We start from the raw sequence: 16,731 nt of genomic DNA, 5'->3' as shown, positions 1-16,731 counted from the left end.
GATGAAGGCCAATGCACCGTGTGCCTTCTTAAACACAGAATCAACCTGCGTAGCAGCTTTGAGTGTCCTGTGGACTTGGACCCCAAGATCCCTCTGATTCTCCACTCTGCCAAGAGTCTCTCCAAATGTTCATAAATCCTGCCCCTCAGGATCTTCTCCATCAACTTACCAACCACCGAAGTAAGACTCAGTGGTCTGTAATTTCCTGGGCTATCTCTACTCCCTTTCTTGAATAAGGGAACAACATCTGCAACCCTCCAATCCTCTGGAACCTCTCCCATCCTCATTGATGATGCAAAGTTCATCACCAGAGGCTCAGCAATCTCCTCCCTCACTTCCCACAGTAGCCTGGAGTACATCCCATCCGGTCATGGTGACTTATCCAACTTGATGCTTTCCAAAAGCTCCAGCACACCTTCCTTAATATCTACATGCTCAAGTTTCTCAGTCCGCTGCAAGTCATCCCTACAATTGCCAAGATCATTTTTCCGTAGTGAATACTGAAGCAAAGTATTCAATAAGTATCTCTGCCATCTCTTCTGGTTCCATACACATTTTTCCACTGTCACACTAGATTGGTCCTATTCTCTCACATCTTATCCTTTTGCTCTTCATATACTTGTAGAATGCCTTGGGGTTTTCCTTAATCCTGTCTGCCAAGGCCTTCTCATGGCCCCTTCTGGCTCTCCTAGTTTCATTCTTAAGCTCCTTCCTGCTAGCCTTATAATCTTCTAGATCTCTATCATTACCTAGTTTTTATGCTTCCAAATTCCTGCCTGATAGCCTCATATTTCCCCTTACTCCAATTAAACATTTCCCTAACTTGTCTGCTCCTATTCCTCTCCAATGCTATGGTAAAGGAGATAGAATTATGATCACTATCTCCAAAATGCTCTCTCACTGAGAGACCTGACACTTGACTAGGTTCATTTCCCAACACCAGATCAAATACAGCCTCTCCTCTTGTAGGCTTATCTATACAGTGTGTCAAGAAACCTTCCTGAACACACCTAACAAGCTCTACCCCATCTAAACCTCTCACTCCAGGGAGATGCCAATCAATATTTGGGAAATTAAAATCTCCCACCAAAACAACTCTTATTATTACTCCTTTCCAGAATCTGTCTCACTATCTGCTCATCGATGTCCCTATTTCTATTGGGATGGTCTATAAAAAACACCCAGCAGAGTTGTTGACCCCTTCCTATTCCTAACTTCCACCCACAGAGACCCCTTAGACAACCCCTCCATGTCTCCTTTTCTGCAGCTGTGACACTATCTCTGATCAGCAGTGCCCCGCCCCCACCTCTGTTGCCTCACTCCCTGTCCTTTCTGAAATATCTAAAGTACTTGAAGTATCCATTCCTGCCCCTGCACCATCCAAGTCTCTGTAATGGCCACAACATCACAGCTCCAAGTGCTGATCCACGCTCTAAACTCAGCCGCTTTATTCAAAATACTCCTCGCATTAAAATAGACACATCTCAAACCATCAGTCTGAGTGCATCCCTTCTCTATCACCTGCCTATCCTCCCTTTTGCATTGTCTCCAAGCTTTTTCTATTTGTGAGCCAACCTCCCTTTCCTCCGTCACTTCAGTTCGATTCCCACCCCCCGGCAATTCTAGTTTAAACTCTCCCCAGTAGCCTTTGTAAACCTCCCCGCCAGGATATTGGTCCCCCTCAGATTCAAGTGCAACCCATCCTTTTTGTACAGGTCACACCTACCCCAGAAGAGGTCCCAATGATCCAGAAATCTGAATCCCTGTACTCTGCTCCAATCCCTCAGCCACGCATTTATCCTCCACCCCAATCAATTCCTATACTCACTGTCACGTGGCACAGGCAGTGATCCTGAGATTAATACCTTTGAGGTCCTACTTCTCAACTTCCTTCCTAACTCCCTGTAGTCTGCTTTCAGGACCTCCTCCCTTTTCCTACCTATGTCGTTGGTACCAATATGTACCACAACTTCTGGCTGTTCTGCTTCCCACTTCAAGATATCGTGGACGTGATCAGAAACATCCTGGAGACCCTGGCACCTGGGAGGCAAACTACCATCCACATTTCTTTCCTGCGTCCACAGAATCACTTGTCTGACCCCCTAACTATAGAGTCCCCTATCACTGCTGCCATCCTCTTCCTTTCCCTACCCTTCTGAGCCACAGGGCCAGACTCTGTGCCAGAGGCTGTTGCTTCCCCGAGGTAGGCCATCTCCCCCAAAAGTACTCACAGGAGTACTTATTGCTAAGGGGGACAGCCACTGGGGTACTCTCTAGTATCTGCCTCTTGCCCTTCCCTCTCCTAACTGTTACACACTTATCTGTCTCCCAAGGCCCCGGAGTGACTAACTACCTATAGCTCCTCTATATCACCTCCTCACTCTCCCTGAACAGACAAAGGTCATCGAGCTGCATCTCCAGTTCCCTATCGCGATCCCTAAGGAGCTGCAGCTTGACGCACCTGGTGCAGATGTGGCCGTCCAGGAGGCTGGGAGTCTCCAGGACCTCCCACATCTGACACCGAGCACAGAAAACCGGCCTCACGCACATACTTGTTTGTATTCTAAACAGATAACCTTCCTTGCCTCGACCCATTGAGTCAAAGCCTTCCTACTCTGTCTCCCTCTACTCTGGCGCCTGCTCATCGGACGCCCGCGCTATAAAGCTGTCTTCTTTTTAAACTCTTACCGCTGTTCTCACTGGCCGACCTCCACGTGCCTGTGCAGTCGTTTCCTGTTCAAACCGCTGAAAAAATAACCGTCACCTTTTCAACTCTGCTCGCTTTTAAACTCTTCCCGCTGTTCTCACTGGCCGACCTCCACGCACTTGCGCGGTCGTGCTCCATTCAAACTGCTGAAGAAATAACGTAACAAGATGAGGGTATGTGCCAGATGCTGAGGGTCCTTAATGATGGAAACCAGTTAATGGAAAAGAACAAGATGATTCTGACACTTGGAACTTACAGTAGCTTTCAATGGACCCATTAAAATGGAATTTATTTCCAAGTTGATTTCGCATCACCTCAATGTCACTTTCTATACATGCAGTCAGTCATTTATATAACAGATACTTGTAGATTGTGTGTTATAGAATTGCTTATATATTTAAATTTATTGTGTTCTTTATACTGATTGTGGATTTTTTTATGCTGCATCAGATCTGGAGTCACAAATATTTAATTCTCCTGCACACTTGTGTGTTGGAGTATGGGAGTAAATAATCTTGAAAATCTTGCTAAAAGCTGAAATGTCTGTTTTGTTTGGAAAATAATTCAATCTAAATTCTGTTAACTTGAGTACTCAGGCACAATGAAAATTCTCAGGCAAAGTTTGGGGTTGAAAATATTTTTATCTTCAAGAAATTGATGAGCATTAATGTAAAGTTAATTAATTTATTTTGTTTAAAGCTGAATTAAAGCCTAAAAGCAATGATTTAAATAAATGAAATGTAACAAAATAGCCAGAAAATATGCAGTCAGCATAGATTTATAAAATGGAAATTTTTCATTGCCCTTTTCAATTTTGTCCCTCTGTTAACAGAAATTAGATTCTTAACATTTTCTAAACAATTTGTCTTTTATTCTGGAGAATTTCATAACGCCTCCTGCATTCTCCTTCCCTTCTATTTTATCCCCACTTTTAGAAACTGTTGAAACCACCCCCCCGCACACTCTTTAGTTTAATACCCTATTCCCAGGCATTTGGCTAAGGCAGCAAATGTCCTCTTTCCAAGCTGGATGATGAGTGCAGAGGAGGATGTAAACAGCTTCAAGGGGATACAGATAAGCAAAGTGAATGATTGATAACAAGGCAGATGGAATATAATGCATCAAAATGTGATCTGACTGTAAATATACACAACCAAATGAAATAACTCTACTCCGGACCATGTATCACACAGAACACATAAAACAAAATAGTACCATAAATAAATTAATAATGTATAATTGAAAATGAATGTAATGCACAGCACAGGTAAACAGTAAACAATACTCCAGGGTAATAATCTCTGGATTGCTGCCCTTGCCACACGCCAGTGAGAGTAAGAATAGGATGATTGGGCAGGTGACTGCATGGCTGAGGAACTGGTGCAGGGGGCAGGGGTTCAGATCTATGGATCCGTGGGATCTCTTCTGGGGAAGGTATGGCCTGTACAAAAGGGACAGGTTACACCTGAACCCGAGGGGGACCAATATCATTGTGAGCACTTTTGCTGCAGTTGTTCTGGAAAGTTTAAGGTAATTTGGTTGGAGGTGGGAACTGGATTGATAGTGTTGAGAATGATTTAGTTGGTTTACAAACAGAAGCAGTGTATAGTGAGACTGCTAGCAATGAGAGGCTAATGATAGGGCAAAATTGCAGTCAATGGGATGAATTGCAATGTAACAGGCAGACAAAATTGAAAAGGGTGAATACAGGACTTAAGGTGTTATATTTGAATGCATGCAGTATACAGAATAAGGTAGTAGCTTGAACTTGTAGCTCAGTTACAGATTGGCATTAATGACATTGTAGGCATCACTGAATCGTGACTGAAAGAAGATTATAGCTGGGAGCTTAATGTCCAAAGATATACAAGGTATTGAAAGAACAGGCAGGTAGGCAGAAGGGGAGGTGTGTCTCTGTTGGTTAAAAAAAAACGAAATCAAATCATTGTAAAGAGATGACATAGGATCAGAAGGTGTTGAATCATTGTGGGTAGAGCTAAGGAACTGCAAGGGTAAAAAGACCTTGATGGAAGTTAGACATGGACCCCCAAACAGGAGGGAGAGGCTGATGATAGGGCAAAATTGCAGTCAACAGGATGAGTTACAATGTAACGAGGTGGACAAATCGAAAAGGGTGTATACAGGATGGAACGTGCTATATTTGAATGTGCGCTGTATACGGAATAAGGTAGATGAACTTGTAGCACAAGTACTGATTGGCATTTATGATGTTGTAGGCATCATTGAATCATGACTGAACCAAGATTATAGCTGGGACCTTAATGTACAAGGGTACACATTGTATGAAAAGGACAGGCAGGTAGGCAGAGGGTGTGGCATGGTTCTTCTGGTAAAAAAATCAAATCATTTGAAAGAGATGACAAAGGGTCAGAAGGTGTTGAACTGTTGTAGGTAGAACTAAGGAACTGCAAGGGTAGAAAAACCCTAATGGGAATTATATACAGACCCCCAAACAGTAGTAAGGATATGGTCTACAAATTAGATGGGAGATAAAATTGCATGTCTAAGGGGCAATGTTACAATAATCACGGGGGGATTTCAATATGTAGCTAGATTGAAAAAAATGCATTGGTGCTGGATTCCAGTGGGAGTATTTCTAGAATGCTGACGAGATGGCTTTTTAGAGCAGCTCATGATTGAATCCACTAGGGGATCAGCTATTCTGGGTTGGGTGTTGTGCAATGAACTGGAATTGATGAGACAGCTTAAGATAAAAGAGTCCTAAGCAGCAAGTGATTATAATATGGTCAGATTCACCCTGAAATTTGAGAAGGAGTAATGTCAGATGTGTCTGTATTACAACAGAGCAAAGGGAATTACAGAGCCATGAGAGAGCAGCTGGCCAGAATTGATTGGAAAAGAACAATGGCAGGGTTGACAGCAGAGTAACAATGGTTGGAATTTCTGGAAGTAATTCGAAAGGTACAGGATATATATATCCCAAAGGGGATGTACATCTAAAGAAAAGATGACACAACCATGGCTAACAAGACAAGTCAAAGCCAACATAAAAGGCAAAGAGAACATACATAGCAGAGCAAAAATTAATCTGAGGTTATGGGATTGGAAAGAGGAGTTGGCCAAAATTGATTGAAAAAGAACACTGGCAGGGATGACGGCAGAGCAGTAATGACTGGAATTTCTGGAAGCAATTAAGAAGGCACAGGGTATATATAAACATCCCAAAGAGGAAGAAGTATTCTAAGGCAAGATGACACAACTGTGGTTAACGAGAAGTCAAAGCCAACGTAAAAGCCAAAGAGAAGGCATATAATAGAGTAAAAATTAGGGGGAAGTTCAAAGATTGGGAAGCTTTTAAAAACCCACTTAAGGCAAGTAAAAATGTCATTAAGAAGGAAAAAATGGAATTGAAAGTAAGTTGGCCAATAATATTAAAGAGAATATCAAAAGTTTCATCAGATATATAAGGTGTAAAAGAGAGGTGCAAGTGGATATCAAACCACTGGAAAATGATGCTGGAAAGGCAGTAATGGGGAACGAGGAAATGGCAGATAAACTGATTAAGTATTTTGTATCAGTCTTCACTGTGGAAGACACGAGCAATATAGTGGAAGTTCAAGTGTGTCAGGGGTCAGAAATGTGTAAAGTTATCATTACTAGGGAGGAGATTATTGGGAAGCGGAAATGACTGATGGTAGATAAGTCACCTGGACCAGACGGTGTACACCCCAAGGTTCTGAAAGAGGTGGCTGAAGAGATTGTGGAGGCATTAGTAATGATCTTTCAAAAATCACTAGATTCTGCAGTCATTCTGGAGGATGGGAAAACTGCAAATGTCATTCCACTCTTCAAGAAGGGAGAGAAGTAGAAGAAAGGAAATTATAGGCTAGTTAGTCTGACCTCAGTAGTTGGGAAGATGTTGGAGTCGATTGTTAAGGATATGGTTTTGGGGTACTGTACTTGGAGTTACATGATAAAATAGGCTGTAGTCAGTATGGTTCCCTCAAGAGAAAATCTTGGCTGATGAATCTTTGAATTCTTTGAAGAAATAACAAGCACAATAGACAAAGGAGAGTATGTGGACATTGTGCACTTGGATTTTCAGAAGGCCTTTTATAAGGTGCCACACATGAGGAGCTGATGGTGTTACAGGAGAGTTTCTAGCATGGATAAAGCAGTGGCTGGTTGGCAGGAGGCAAAGAGTAGGAATAAATGGAGCCATTTCTGGTTGGCTGTTGGTGCCGGGAGTACTTTTTTATGTTATATGTCAATGTCTTGGATGTTGTAATTGATAGCTTTGTTGCAGTGTTTGCAGACAATACAAGGATAGGTGGAAGGGCAGATAGTTTTGAGGAAGTGGAGAGGCTACAGCAGGACTTTAGGCAGATTAGGAGAATGGGCAAAGAAGTGCATGGGAATACAGTGTCGGGACATACATGGTCATACACTTCGGTAGAAGAAATAAATGGATAAACTATTTTCTAAATGGAGAGAAAATTAAAATAATCTGAGGCACAAAGGGATTTGGGAGTCATTGTGCAGAATTCCCTAAAGGTTCATTTGCAGGTTGAGTCAATGGTGAGGAAGGCAAATGCACTGCTTGTATTCATTTCAAGAGGACTAGAATATAAAAGCAAGGATGTAATGTTGAGGCTTTACAAGTCACTGCTGAGGCCTCAGTTGGAGTATTGTGAGCAGGTTTGGGCCCCTTATCTTAGAAAGGATGTGCTGACACCAGAGAGAATTCAACAGAAGTTCACGAAAATGATTCCCGGATGAATGGCTTTTCATATGAAGTGCTTTTATTGCCTCTGGGCCTATATTCACTAGAATTCAGAAGAATGAGGGGTGACCTGGCTGTAACCTATCGAACAATGAAAGGCCTTGACAGAGTAGACGAAGAGAGTATGTTTCCTGTAGTGGGAGAGTTCAGGACCAGAGGACACAGCCTCAGAATAGAGGGGTGACCTTTTAGAACAGAGATGAGGAGGAATTTCTTTAGCCAGAGAGTAGTGAATCTTGGATACCACAGGCAGCTGTGGAGGCCAAGTGTTTATGTATATTTAAGGCAGACATTGATAGATTCTTGATTGGTCAGGACATGAAGAGATATGGGGAGAAGACAGGAGATTGGGGCAGAGAAGAAAAATGGATCAACCATGATGAAATGGTGGAGCTGGCACGATGGGCTAAATGGTCTAATTCTGCTCCTGTAACTGGTCCATGGTCTAATGCAGTAAGCAGCTTGCTGTCCTAGTGATGAGACCTCGATGGTGGCAGGGTATTCATTAGTCTTACAGCCCCAGGGAAGGAGCTTTCACCCAGTCTGGCAGTCCTAGTCCTGATGCTCCTGCACCTCCTTCCTGATATAGTGGGTTAAAGAGATTGTGAGATAGGTGGTAGGGATCTTCAACAAGCCCTTCTTCTACAGTGGTTTTGGTAAATATCATAAATGAATGGGAGAGAGACCGAGGTGATCTTCTCGGCATTGTGTTTTATATTTCATAGATGAAGTGCAGCAAAGATCTAGTTGACCAGGCCTGATTTCTTGCTGTGTTTAGAAGAATGAAATGTACAAAATTCTTACAGGGCTTGAACAGAATGGCTGCAGGGATGTTTGCCCTGGTGGAGGAGTCTACAGTTGTTAAAGGGGTTCCCATTATTTTGCTTTACATGCACAGAGTTATCATGTACTTTATTAAGGAATTCTGTCTTAAACTCTTCTTTCTCATTGCTCTCCTTAAAACATTTCCTCTTCACTGCTCCAGTTAACTTTCCATTTCCAGTAGCAACTGCACATGTGCTCTTAGTACATCACAAATTTGTGTCATAAGACAGAGGAGCAGAATTAGGCCATCTGGCCCATCGAGTCTGCACCTTCATTCTATCATGGCTGATTTATTACCCCCTCAGCCCCATTCTTCGCCTTCTCCCCATAACCTTTGACACCCTGACTAATGAAGAACCTATCAACCTGAACTACATCTAACTGCCTAAAGTACTTTGTTAAAAGAGGGTGAATAATGTAGACTGATTATAAAGCTAAGATGAACAAAGTGGGAATTACAGTATTATCCAGTTGTTCTATGTAAGACCATGTAATGACAAATTATTGTAAAATATCTCCTTTCATTACTAGGACTATGATCATGATAACAAAGTTTCGTATGCAGACTTTGAGAAAGCAGTCAAAGATGAAAACCTCTTACTAGAAGCTTTTGGACCCTGTCTCCCAGATCCAAAGGTAGGGTGCTTGAGACACCAATTTAAAATTATTTCTTAGATTGTTAAATAAAATGCATTATTGCTCTGGTTCCAATATGTTTGGAAATGTTGTCAAATATAGGAATACATAAGTGTAACCGGCTCACTGGACTCATATACAAGGTTAGCTCAGTAACTAAGTCTGCTAACAGCCATGACTCAGTGGTGAGAAGGCCACCTTTCATTAGCTCTATACATCTAGGGTCGGTATGATTTGGGGTTCAACCAAACAGGAAAGTTGGGATGTTTTGATTAAGGTACATTGATTGTAGCGAATGCTGTGTAAATACTGCCCCGTGCAAAGTTATCATTTGTTAAGAAATGACAGATCGCACACCAGCATAAAGTTCTAAAGAAAGTATATTTACCAATTTTTCAACTTTATCTAACAGTTAACAGGGAAAGAAAAGAAAACAAAAGGGGCCATTACAATTAAACCAATCTAAACGTGAACGTAAACATTGGAGCTCATTTCTGGAGTAGTTGGGTGTATCTCTTTACTCACGCACTGAACCCACATTCTGCGTGAAAGACACCAGTCACAGTTTGAACTTCCCTTGAAGACCATCTCAAACAAACTGGTTAACTCAGGTGTATTAGCACTTCTTCCTTCGAACCATTTGTCTGCACAAAGCAGTTCTTATGACAGCGTCTCTCCTTAGAGTAGCATTCTGCATCTTCCCTTGTGCTCCATTCCACAGTTCCTGCCAAAAGACCCCAAACCAGACTACTGTCCTTCAGAAATCCCAGCCCTCTTGAATGTTCCATGCCATCCCACTGGGCAGAAAGCTACAACAAATACCAGGACAATCCTGATAGGCTGACACAACATTCCTAAATTGAACACCGTGGCTCCTTATCTTTAATCGAAGCCAAAACACTCTTACTAACAGGACATAACACACTGCTTTTGCAGAAAACTAGTAAAATAACGATACCTCACAGCATAGCAGTAGGAATCTTAACCTGGGCATTACATAAAGCATGGAATATCATTGTTACACTTGTACGAGGAACTGGTGTTTCATCACAGGAGAGGTTTCATCAGCATTATTATTAAATGTCTTTTGGGCTCTTCACTGGATTTTACCATATTTAAGTGAGATTTGTGCTAGGCTAAAGATTGATCATTGAAATAAACTGATGGGGTTGCTGGGTTAGAAGTTGATGCAGGCGCTTCTATATCTTAGTAAACAATGTAATGATGAGCAACACACACAAAATGCTGGAGGAACACAGCAAGTAAGGTAGAGGTAGTATCTGAGAGAGACATAGAGAGTTGATGTTTTGAGCTGAGACCTTTCATCAGGACTGGAAGGGAAAGGGGCAGAAGCTAAAATAAGAAGGTCAAGTCGTCAAGTCACTTTTTATTGTCATTTTGACCATAGCTGCTGGTACAGAACACAGTAAAAATGAGACAACGTTTTCCAGGATCATGGTGCTACATGAACAATACAAAAACTACACTGAACTACGTAAGACAACACAAAACTACCCAGAACTGCATAAAGTGCACAAAACAGTGCAGGCATTACAATAAATAATAAACAAGACAGTAGGCACAGTAGAGGGCAGTAGGTTGGTGTCAGTCCAGGCTCTGGGTATTGAGGAGTCTGGTGGCTTGGGGGAAGAAACTGTTACATAGTCTGGTTGTGAGAGCCCGAATGCTTCGGTACCTTTTGCCAGATGGCAGGAGGAAGAAGAGTTTGTATGAGGGGTGCGTGGGGTCCTTCATAATGCTGTTTGCTTTACGGGTGCAGCGTGTGGTGTAAATGCCTGTAATGGCAGGAAGAGAGACCCCGCTGATCTTCTCAGCTGACCTCACTATCCGCTGCAGTGTCTTGTGATCCAGGATAATGCAATTTCTGAACCAGACAGTGATGCAGCTGCTCAGGATGCTCTCAGTAGAATGTGGTGAGGATGGGGTGGGAGATAGACTTTTCTCAGCTTTCGCAGAAAGTAGAAACGCTGTTGGGCTTTCTTTGCTATGGAGCTGGTGTTGAGGGACCAGGTGAGATCCTCCACCAGGTGAACACCAGGAAATTTGGTGCTCTTAACGATCTCAATGGAGGAGTCATCGATGTTCAGTGGAGAGTGGTTGCTCTGTGTCCTCCTGAAGTCAACAATCATCTCTTTTGTTTTGTTTACATTCAGAGACAGGTTGTTGGCTCTGCGCTAGTCCGTTAGCCGCGGCACCTCCTCTCTGTATGCTGGCTCATCGTTCTTGCTGATGAAACCCATCACAGTCGTGTCATCGGTGAACTTGATGATGTGATTCGAGCTGTGTGTTGCAGCTCAGTCGTGGGTCGGCAGAGTGAACAGCAGTGGACTGAGCACACAGCCCTGGGGGGCCCCCGTGCTCAGTGTGATGGTGTTGGAGATGCTGCTTCCAATCCGGACTGACTGAAGTCTCCCAGTCAGGAAGTCTAGGATCCAGTTGCAGAGGGAGATGTTCAGGCTCAGTATGCTCAGCTTTCCAATCAGTTTCTGAGGAATGATACGTTCGAATGCTGTTCATAGACTTCAGTTCAGCATTCAACGCAATGTGTCTTTTTTGTCCAGGTGGGTTAGGGCCAGGTGGAGGGTGATGGCAATGGTGTCGTCTGTTGAACAGTTGGGGTAGTACGCAAACTGCAGAGGGTCCAGTGAGGGGGGCAGCAGGGTCTTGATGTGCCTCATGACGAGCCTCTTGAAGCATTTCACGATGATGGATGTGAGAGCAATGGGACGGTAGTCATTGAGGCAGGACACTAAAGATTTATTCAGCACGGGGATGATGGTGGTGGCCTTGAAGCACGTAGGAACGATGGCGCTGCTCAGGGAGATGTTGAAGATGTCAGTGAGAATCTCAGCGAGCTGGTCTGCACATCCTCTAAGCACTCTGCCAGGAATATTGTCTGGTCCAGCAGTCTTCTGTGGGTTGACCCTGCACAGGGTTCTCCTCACACCAGCCACGGTAAGATACAGCACCTGGTTGTTTGGAGGAGGGGTGGTCTTCCTCACAGCCACGTCATTTTCCGCCTCAGAGTGAGCATAGAAGTTATTCAGCGCATCAGGCAGGTGGTGTTGTCTTGTAGTTGGTGATGTCCTGAATGCCCTTCCACATGCGCCGCATGTCGCTGCTGTCCTGGAAGTGGCTGTGGATTCGCTGGGCGTGTGCACGCTTTGCCTCTTTGATGGCCCGGGACAGTTTGGCCCTCGCTGTTGTTATGGCTGCCTTGTCGCCTGCTCTGAAGGTGGAGTTCACGGGTCCTCAGCAGCGCACGCACCTCTGCGGTCATCCATGGCTTCTGGTCAGAGCGTGTAGTGATGGTCTTGGCCACAGTTACGTCATCAATGCACTTGCTGATGTAGCTAGTCACTGATGCCGTGTACTCCTCTAAGTTGGTAGAGTCGCCATCGGTTGCAGCCTCCCTGAACATGTGCCAGTCAGTGTGCTCAAAGCAGTCGTGAAGAGCAGAGACGGCTCCTGCTGGCCAGGTTTTCACCTGATTCTGAACTGGTCTGGAGCGCCTGACGAGCGGTCTGTATGCTGGGATTAGCATAACAGAGATGTGGTCTGAGTAACCGAAGTGGGGGCGGGGCTCCGCCCAGTACGCGTTGGGAATGTTTGTGTAAACAAGGTCCAACGCGTTCTCCCCTCTCATTGCCAAGTCCACGTTCTGATGGAATCTGGGGAGCACTGACTTAAGGTTCGTGTGGTTAAAATCTCCGGCGACAATAAACAGTCCATCAGGGTGTGCGTTCTGCAGTTTGCTAATAGCCCCATACAGTTCACAGAGTGCCTCCTTAGCGTTAGCGCTGGGGGGAATGTCGACACCGACAGTGGTGAATTCTCATGGCAAATAAAATGGTCTGCATCTAACAGTTACAAACTCCACTAGTGATGAGCAGTATCTGGAAACTAGCACAGAGTTCTTGCAACATTCCGTATTGATGTAAACACACAAGCCACCACTGTGAGTCTTACCAGAAAGAGCTGCATTCCTGTCTGCTCGAAACAAAACGAGCCCGTCCAGCTGAATTGCGGCATCCGGGATACCATTGGAGAGCCACGTGTCTGTGAAAGCGTAAGGCAAGGTGGAGGCAAGGGAAGGAGTACAAGCTGGCAGGTGATAGGTGACTGGGTGAGCACATGGTTGAAGAGTTGGAAGGCAGCAGAGATTCCAGAGATCTCACTGAACTCCCAATGAAGAGAAGTTTTAATCTTTTTCAGGGCTGACATACCTTGAAGTGGTGCAGCAAATAATAAACACAAGAAATTCTGCAGATGCTGAAAATCTCTCTCTTTTCTTTATTTCCACTTCCCTATTCTGGTTCTCCTCTCACCCTTTCTCATCTCTTCACCTGCTGATGAGCTCTGTCTGGTGCCCCTCCTAGAACATAGAACATGGACAGCACAGTACAAGCCCTTAGGCCTATGTTAAAAGGTGCCAACCTTTTAACCTACTCTAAGATCAATCTAACCCTTCCCTCCCACGTATCCCTCATTTTTCTTTCATCCCTGTGCTCATCTAAGAAAGTCTTAAATGTCCTCTACCACACTCTTGGCAGTTTGTTCCACACTCTCATCACTGCCTGTGTTTAAAAAAAAAAGCACCTCTGACATCCCCCTTATACTTTCCTCCAATCACCCTAAATTATGTTCCCTTGTATTAGCCATTTCCGCCCTGGGAAAAAGTCGCTTGTTATCATTGTGCAACAAGTCACCTCTCATCCGCCTTCACTCCAGAGCCTTAGTGCAATCCACCTAGGTCATTTCTTCTGGGTCCGGACATGTATGGATCCAGTATCTCCTCTCAGACGGTACCAGTGAGAAGAGGGCATGTCCTGAACTTGGTGGGTTTGCTATGCAATCACAAGGGCAGGAGGTTGGGTGGGGGCAGAAGTACTGCATGGCGTAAATTTCAAGCCTAATCCTTTGTCTGCTTTATTTGGTATTGTTGGAGGAAAGGATATTATTTTGGAGTCATCTGACTTGCACATTTTGGCTTTTATGTCTCTTATGGCCAGATTAGGCCCCTCCTATTCACGCCCAATGGTTATGTGATGTGATGTCATGTTTAAATTTAGAGAAGGTTTGATGTTCAATCTTTGAATCTAATCAAGACCTTCAAACATTGTGGGGACCTTTTCTGAATTATTTTCAAAACCTTTGATTTGCTGTTAAAGCACAGATGATGACTAACAATCCTTTTTCTTTTTTCTCTACTAATCAACTTTGGTCTTGGTAGTGGGTTAGATTTTTTTATATAATAAAATTATTATTTTTCAATGTTACGAACTAATAGACTTTTACGAATATAGGGTAAGGAGTCTTTATATGCGATTTAGTTCAATGTATTGACATATATATATATTTTTACTGTACTCTGTATTCTTATATATAAATTAATAAAAATATTGTAAAGAGAAGTATTGCATGTCAAAACTTGTTTGAAAGTTGGATAATAAGAGAAATCGGAAAGTTAAGTTAGGTGATTGGTAGTGAGAGATATAAACTGCTGCAAGAACTCAGTGGGTAAAGAAGCATCGGTGGAGGCGAGGGGCTAGTCAATGTTTGTATTAGGTGATCAACTATTTGGTGGAATAGTTTTAAGTTGGGCCATAGCATTGAAACAGACCTCACAGTCCAATTCATCCGTAGCCAATCAAGATATCCATCCATACTAGTCCATTTGCCTGCATTTGGCCATGAAGCTCTAAACCTTTCCTATCCACGTACTTGTCTGAGTGTCATTTATGCATTGATAAATATGAGGTCAACATAGAACAAGCTAATTTTTGGGAAGATATCAAGGTTAAGAAAGAGGATGTACTTGAACTTTTGAAAATCATTAGGATTCATCACCTGTGCTGGATGGGATATACCTCGGGTTACTACAGGAAGCAAGGGAAGAGATTACTACACCTTTGGTGATGATCTTTGGATCCTCGCTTGCCACAGGAGTAGTGTCTGGGGTTTGGTGAATGTTATAATGTTGTTGAAGAAAGGGAGCAGGGATAACCCTGGGAATTATAGACCAGTGTGTCTCACATCAGTGGTGGGCAAATTATTGGAGAGGGTTTAGAAACAAGATTTCTGAGCATCTAGGTCTGATTGAATTCTTTGAGAATGTGACAAAGCACATTGATAAAGGTAGATCAATGGATGTGCTGTATATGGACTTTAGTAAGGTGTTTGATAAGGTTTCCTATGGTAGCTCATTCAGAAGTCAGGAGGTAAGAGATCTTGGGAAACCTGGATGCAGAACTGTCTTGCCTATAGAAGGCAAAGGGTAGTTGTGGATGGAGTGCATTCTGCCTGGAGATTGCTGACCAGTGGTATTCCACAGGGATCTGTTCTGGGACCCCTGCTCTTCATTATTTTTATAAATGATTTGGATGAGAAAGTAGAAGGATGTTTTAGTAAGTTTGCAGATAATATGAAGGTTGGTGGTGTTAAGGAATTGTGTAGAAGATTGTTGTAGGTTACAGTAGGAAATTGATAAGATGCAAAATTGGGCTGTGAATTGGTATAACCATATAATAATTACAGCACGAAACAGGCCATCTCGGCCCTTCTAGTCCGAGCCGAATGCTTACTCTCACCTAGTCCCACCGACCTGCACTCAGCCCATAACCCTCCGTTCCTTTCCTGTCCATATAGCTATCCAATTTTACTTTAAATGACAATATCGAGCCTGTCTCTACCACTTCTACTGGAAGCTCGTTCCACACAGCTACCACTCTCTGAGTAAAGAAGTTCCTCCTCGTGTTACCCCTAAACTTTTGCCCCCTATCTCTCAACTCATGTCCTCTTGTTTGAAGCTCGCCTACTCTCAATGGAAAAAGCCTATCCACGTCAACTCTATCTATCCCCCTCATAATTTTAAATACCTCTATCAAGTCCCTCCTCAACCTTCTACGCTCCAAAGAATAAAGACCCAACTTGTTCAACTTTTCTCTGTAACTTAGGTGCTGAAACCCAGGTAACACTCTAGTAAATCTTCTCTGTACTCTCTCTATTTTGTTGACATCTTTCCTATCATTCGGTGACCAGAACTGTACACAATACTCCAAATTTGGCCTTACCAATGCCTTGTACAATTTTAACATTACATCCCAACTCCTATACTCAATGCTCTGATTTATAAAGGCCAGCATACCAAAAGCTTTCTTCGTCACCCTATCCACATGAGATTCCACCTTCAGGGAACTATGCACCATTATTCCTAGATCACTCTGTTCTACTGCATTCTTCAATGCCCTACCATTTACCATGTATGTCCTATTTTGATTAGTCCTACCAAAATGTAGCACCTCACATTTATCAGCATTAAACTCCATCTGCCATCTTTCAGCCCACTCTTCTAACGGGCTTAAATCTCTCTGCAAGCTTTGAAAGCCTAATTCATTATCCACAACGCCACCTATCTTAGTATCATCTGCATACTTACTAATCCAATTTACCACCCCATCATCCAGATTATTAATGTATATGACAAACAACATTGGACCCAGTACAGATCCCTGGGGCACACCACTAGTCACCGGCCTCCAGCCTGACAAACAGTTATCGACCATTACTCTCTTATACTTTATACTTTATTGTCGCCAAACAATTGATACTAGAACGTACAATCATCACAGCGATATTTGATTCTGCACTTCACACTCCCGGGATTACAAATATTAAATATTAAAAATATTTTAAATAGTAAAAATTAGTAAATATTAAAAATTTATATTATAAATCATAAATAGAAAATAGAAAAATGGAAAATAAGGTAGTGCAA

The 16,731-nt window shown here is 43.1% G+C and overlaps 1 protein-coding gene across 2 annotated transcripts in view; it reads left to right on the top strand.

Annotated features, from left to right (window-relative positions):
* The window catches only part of clxn (calaxin), a 58,377-nt gene that overhangs the window by 24,513 nt on the left and 17,133 nt on the right, over positions 1-16,731 (top strand). For both annotated transcript variants that reach the window (XR_011889705.1, XM_072283123.1), the window contains exon 5: positions 8,829-8,933. Coding sequence is in view for 1 of the 2 variants with exons in the window: in XM_072283123.1 (XP_072139224.1) it covers positions 8,829-8,933 (105 nt within the window). In the remaining variant the exon portion in view is untranslated. The remainder of the gene's footprint in view (positions 1-8,828; positions 8,934-16,731) is intronic.

Source organism: Mobula birostris, chromosome 19, assembly GCF_030028105.1.
Source record: "Mobula birostris isolate sMobBir1 chromosome 19, sMobBir1.hap1, whole genome shotgun sequence".
In the NCBI taxonomy this organism is placed as follows: domain Eukaryota; kingdom Metazoa; phylum Chordata; class Chondrichthyes; order Myliobatiformes; family Myliobatidae; genus Mobula; species Mobula birostris.
Note: the sequence above shows the minus strand (reverse complement) of the source record. Positions and strands in the feature narration are given on the sequence as shown.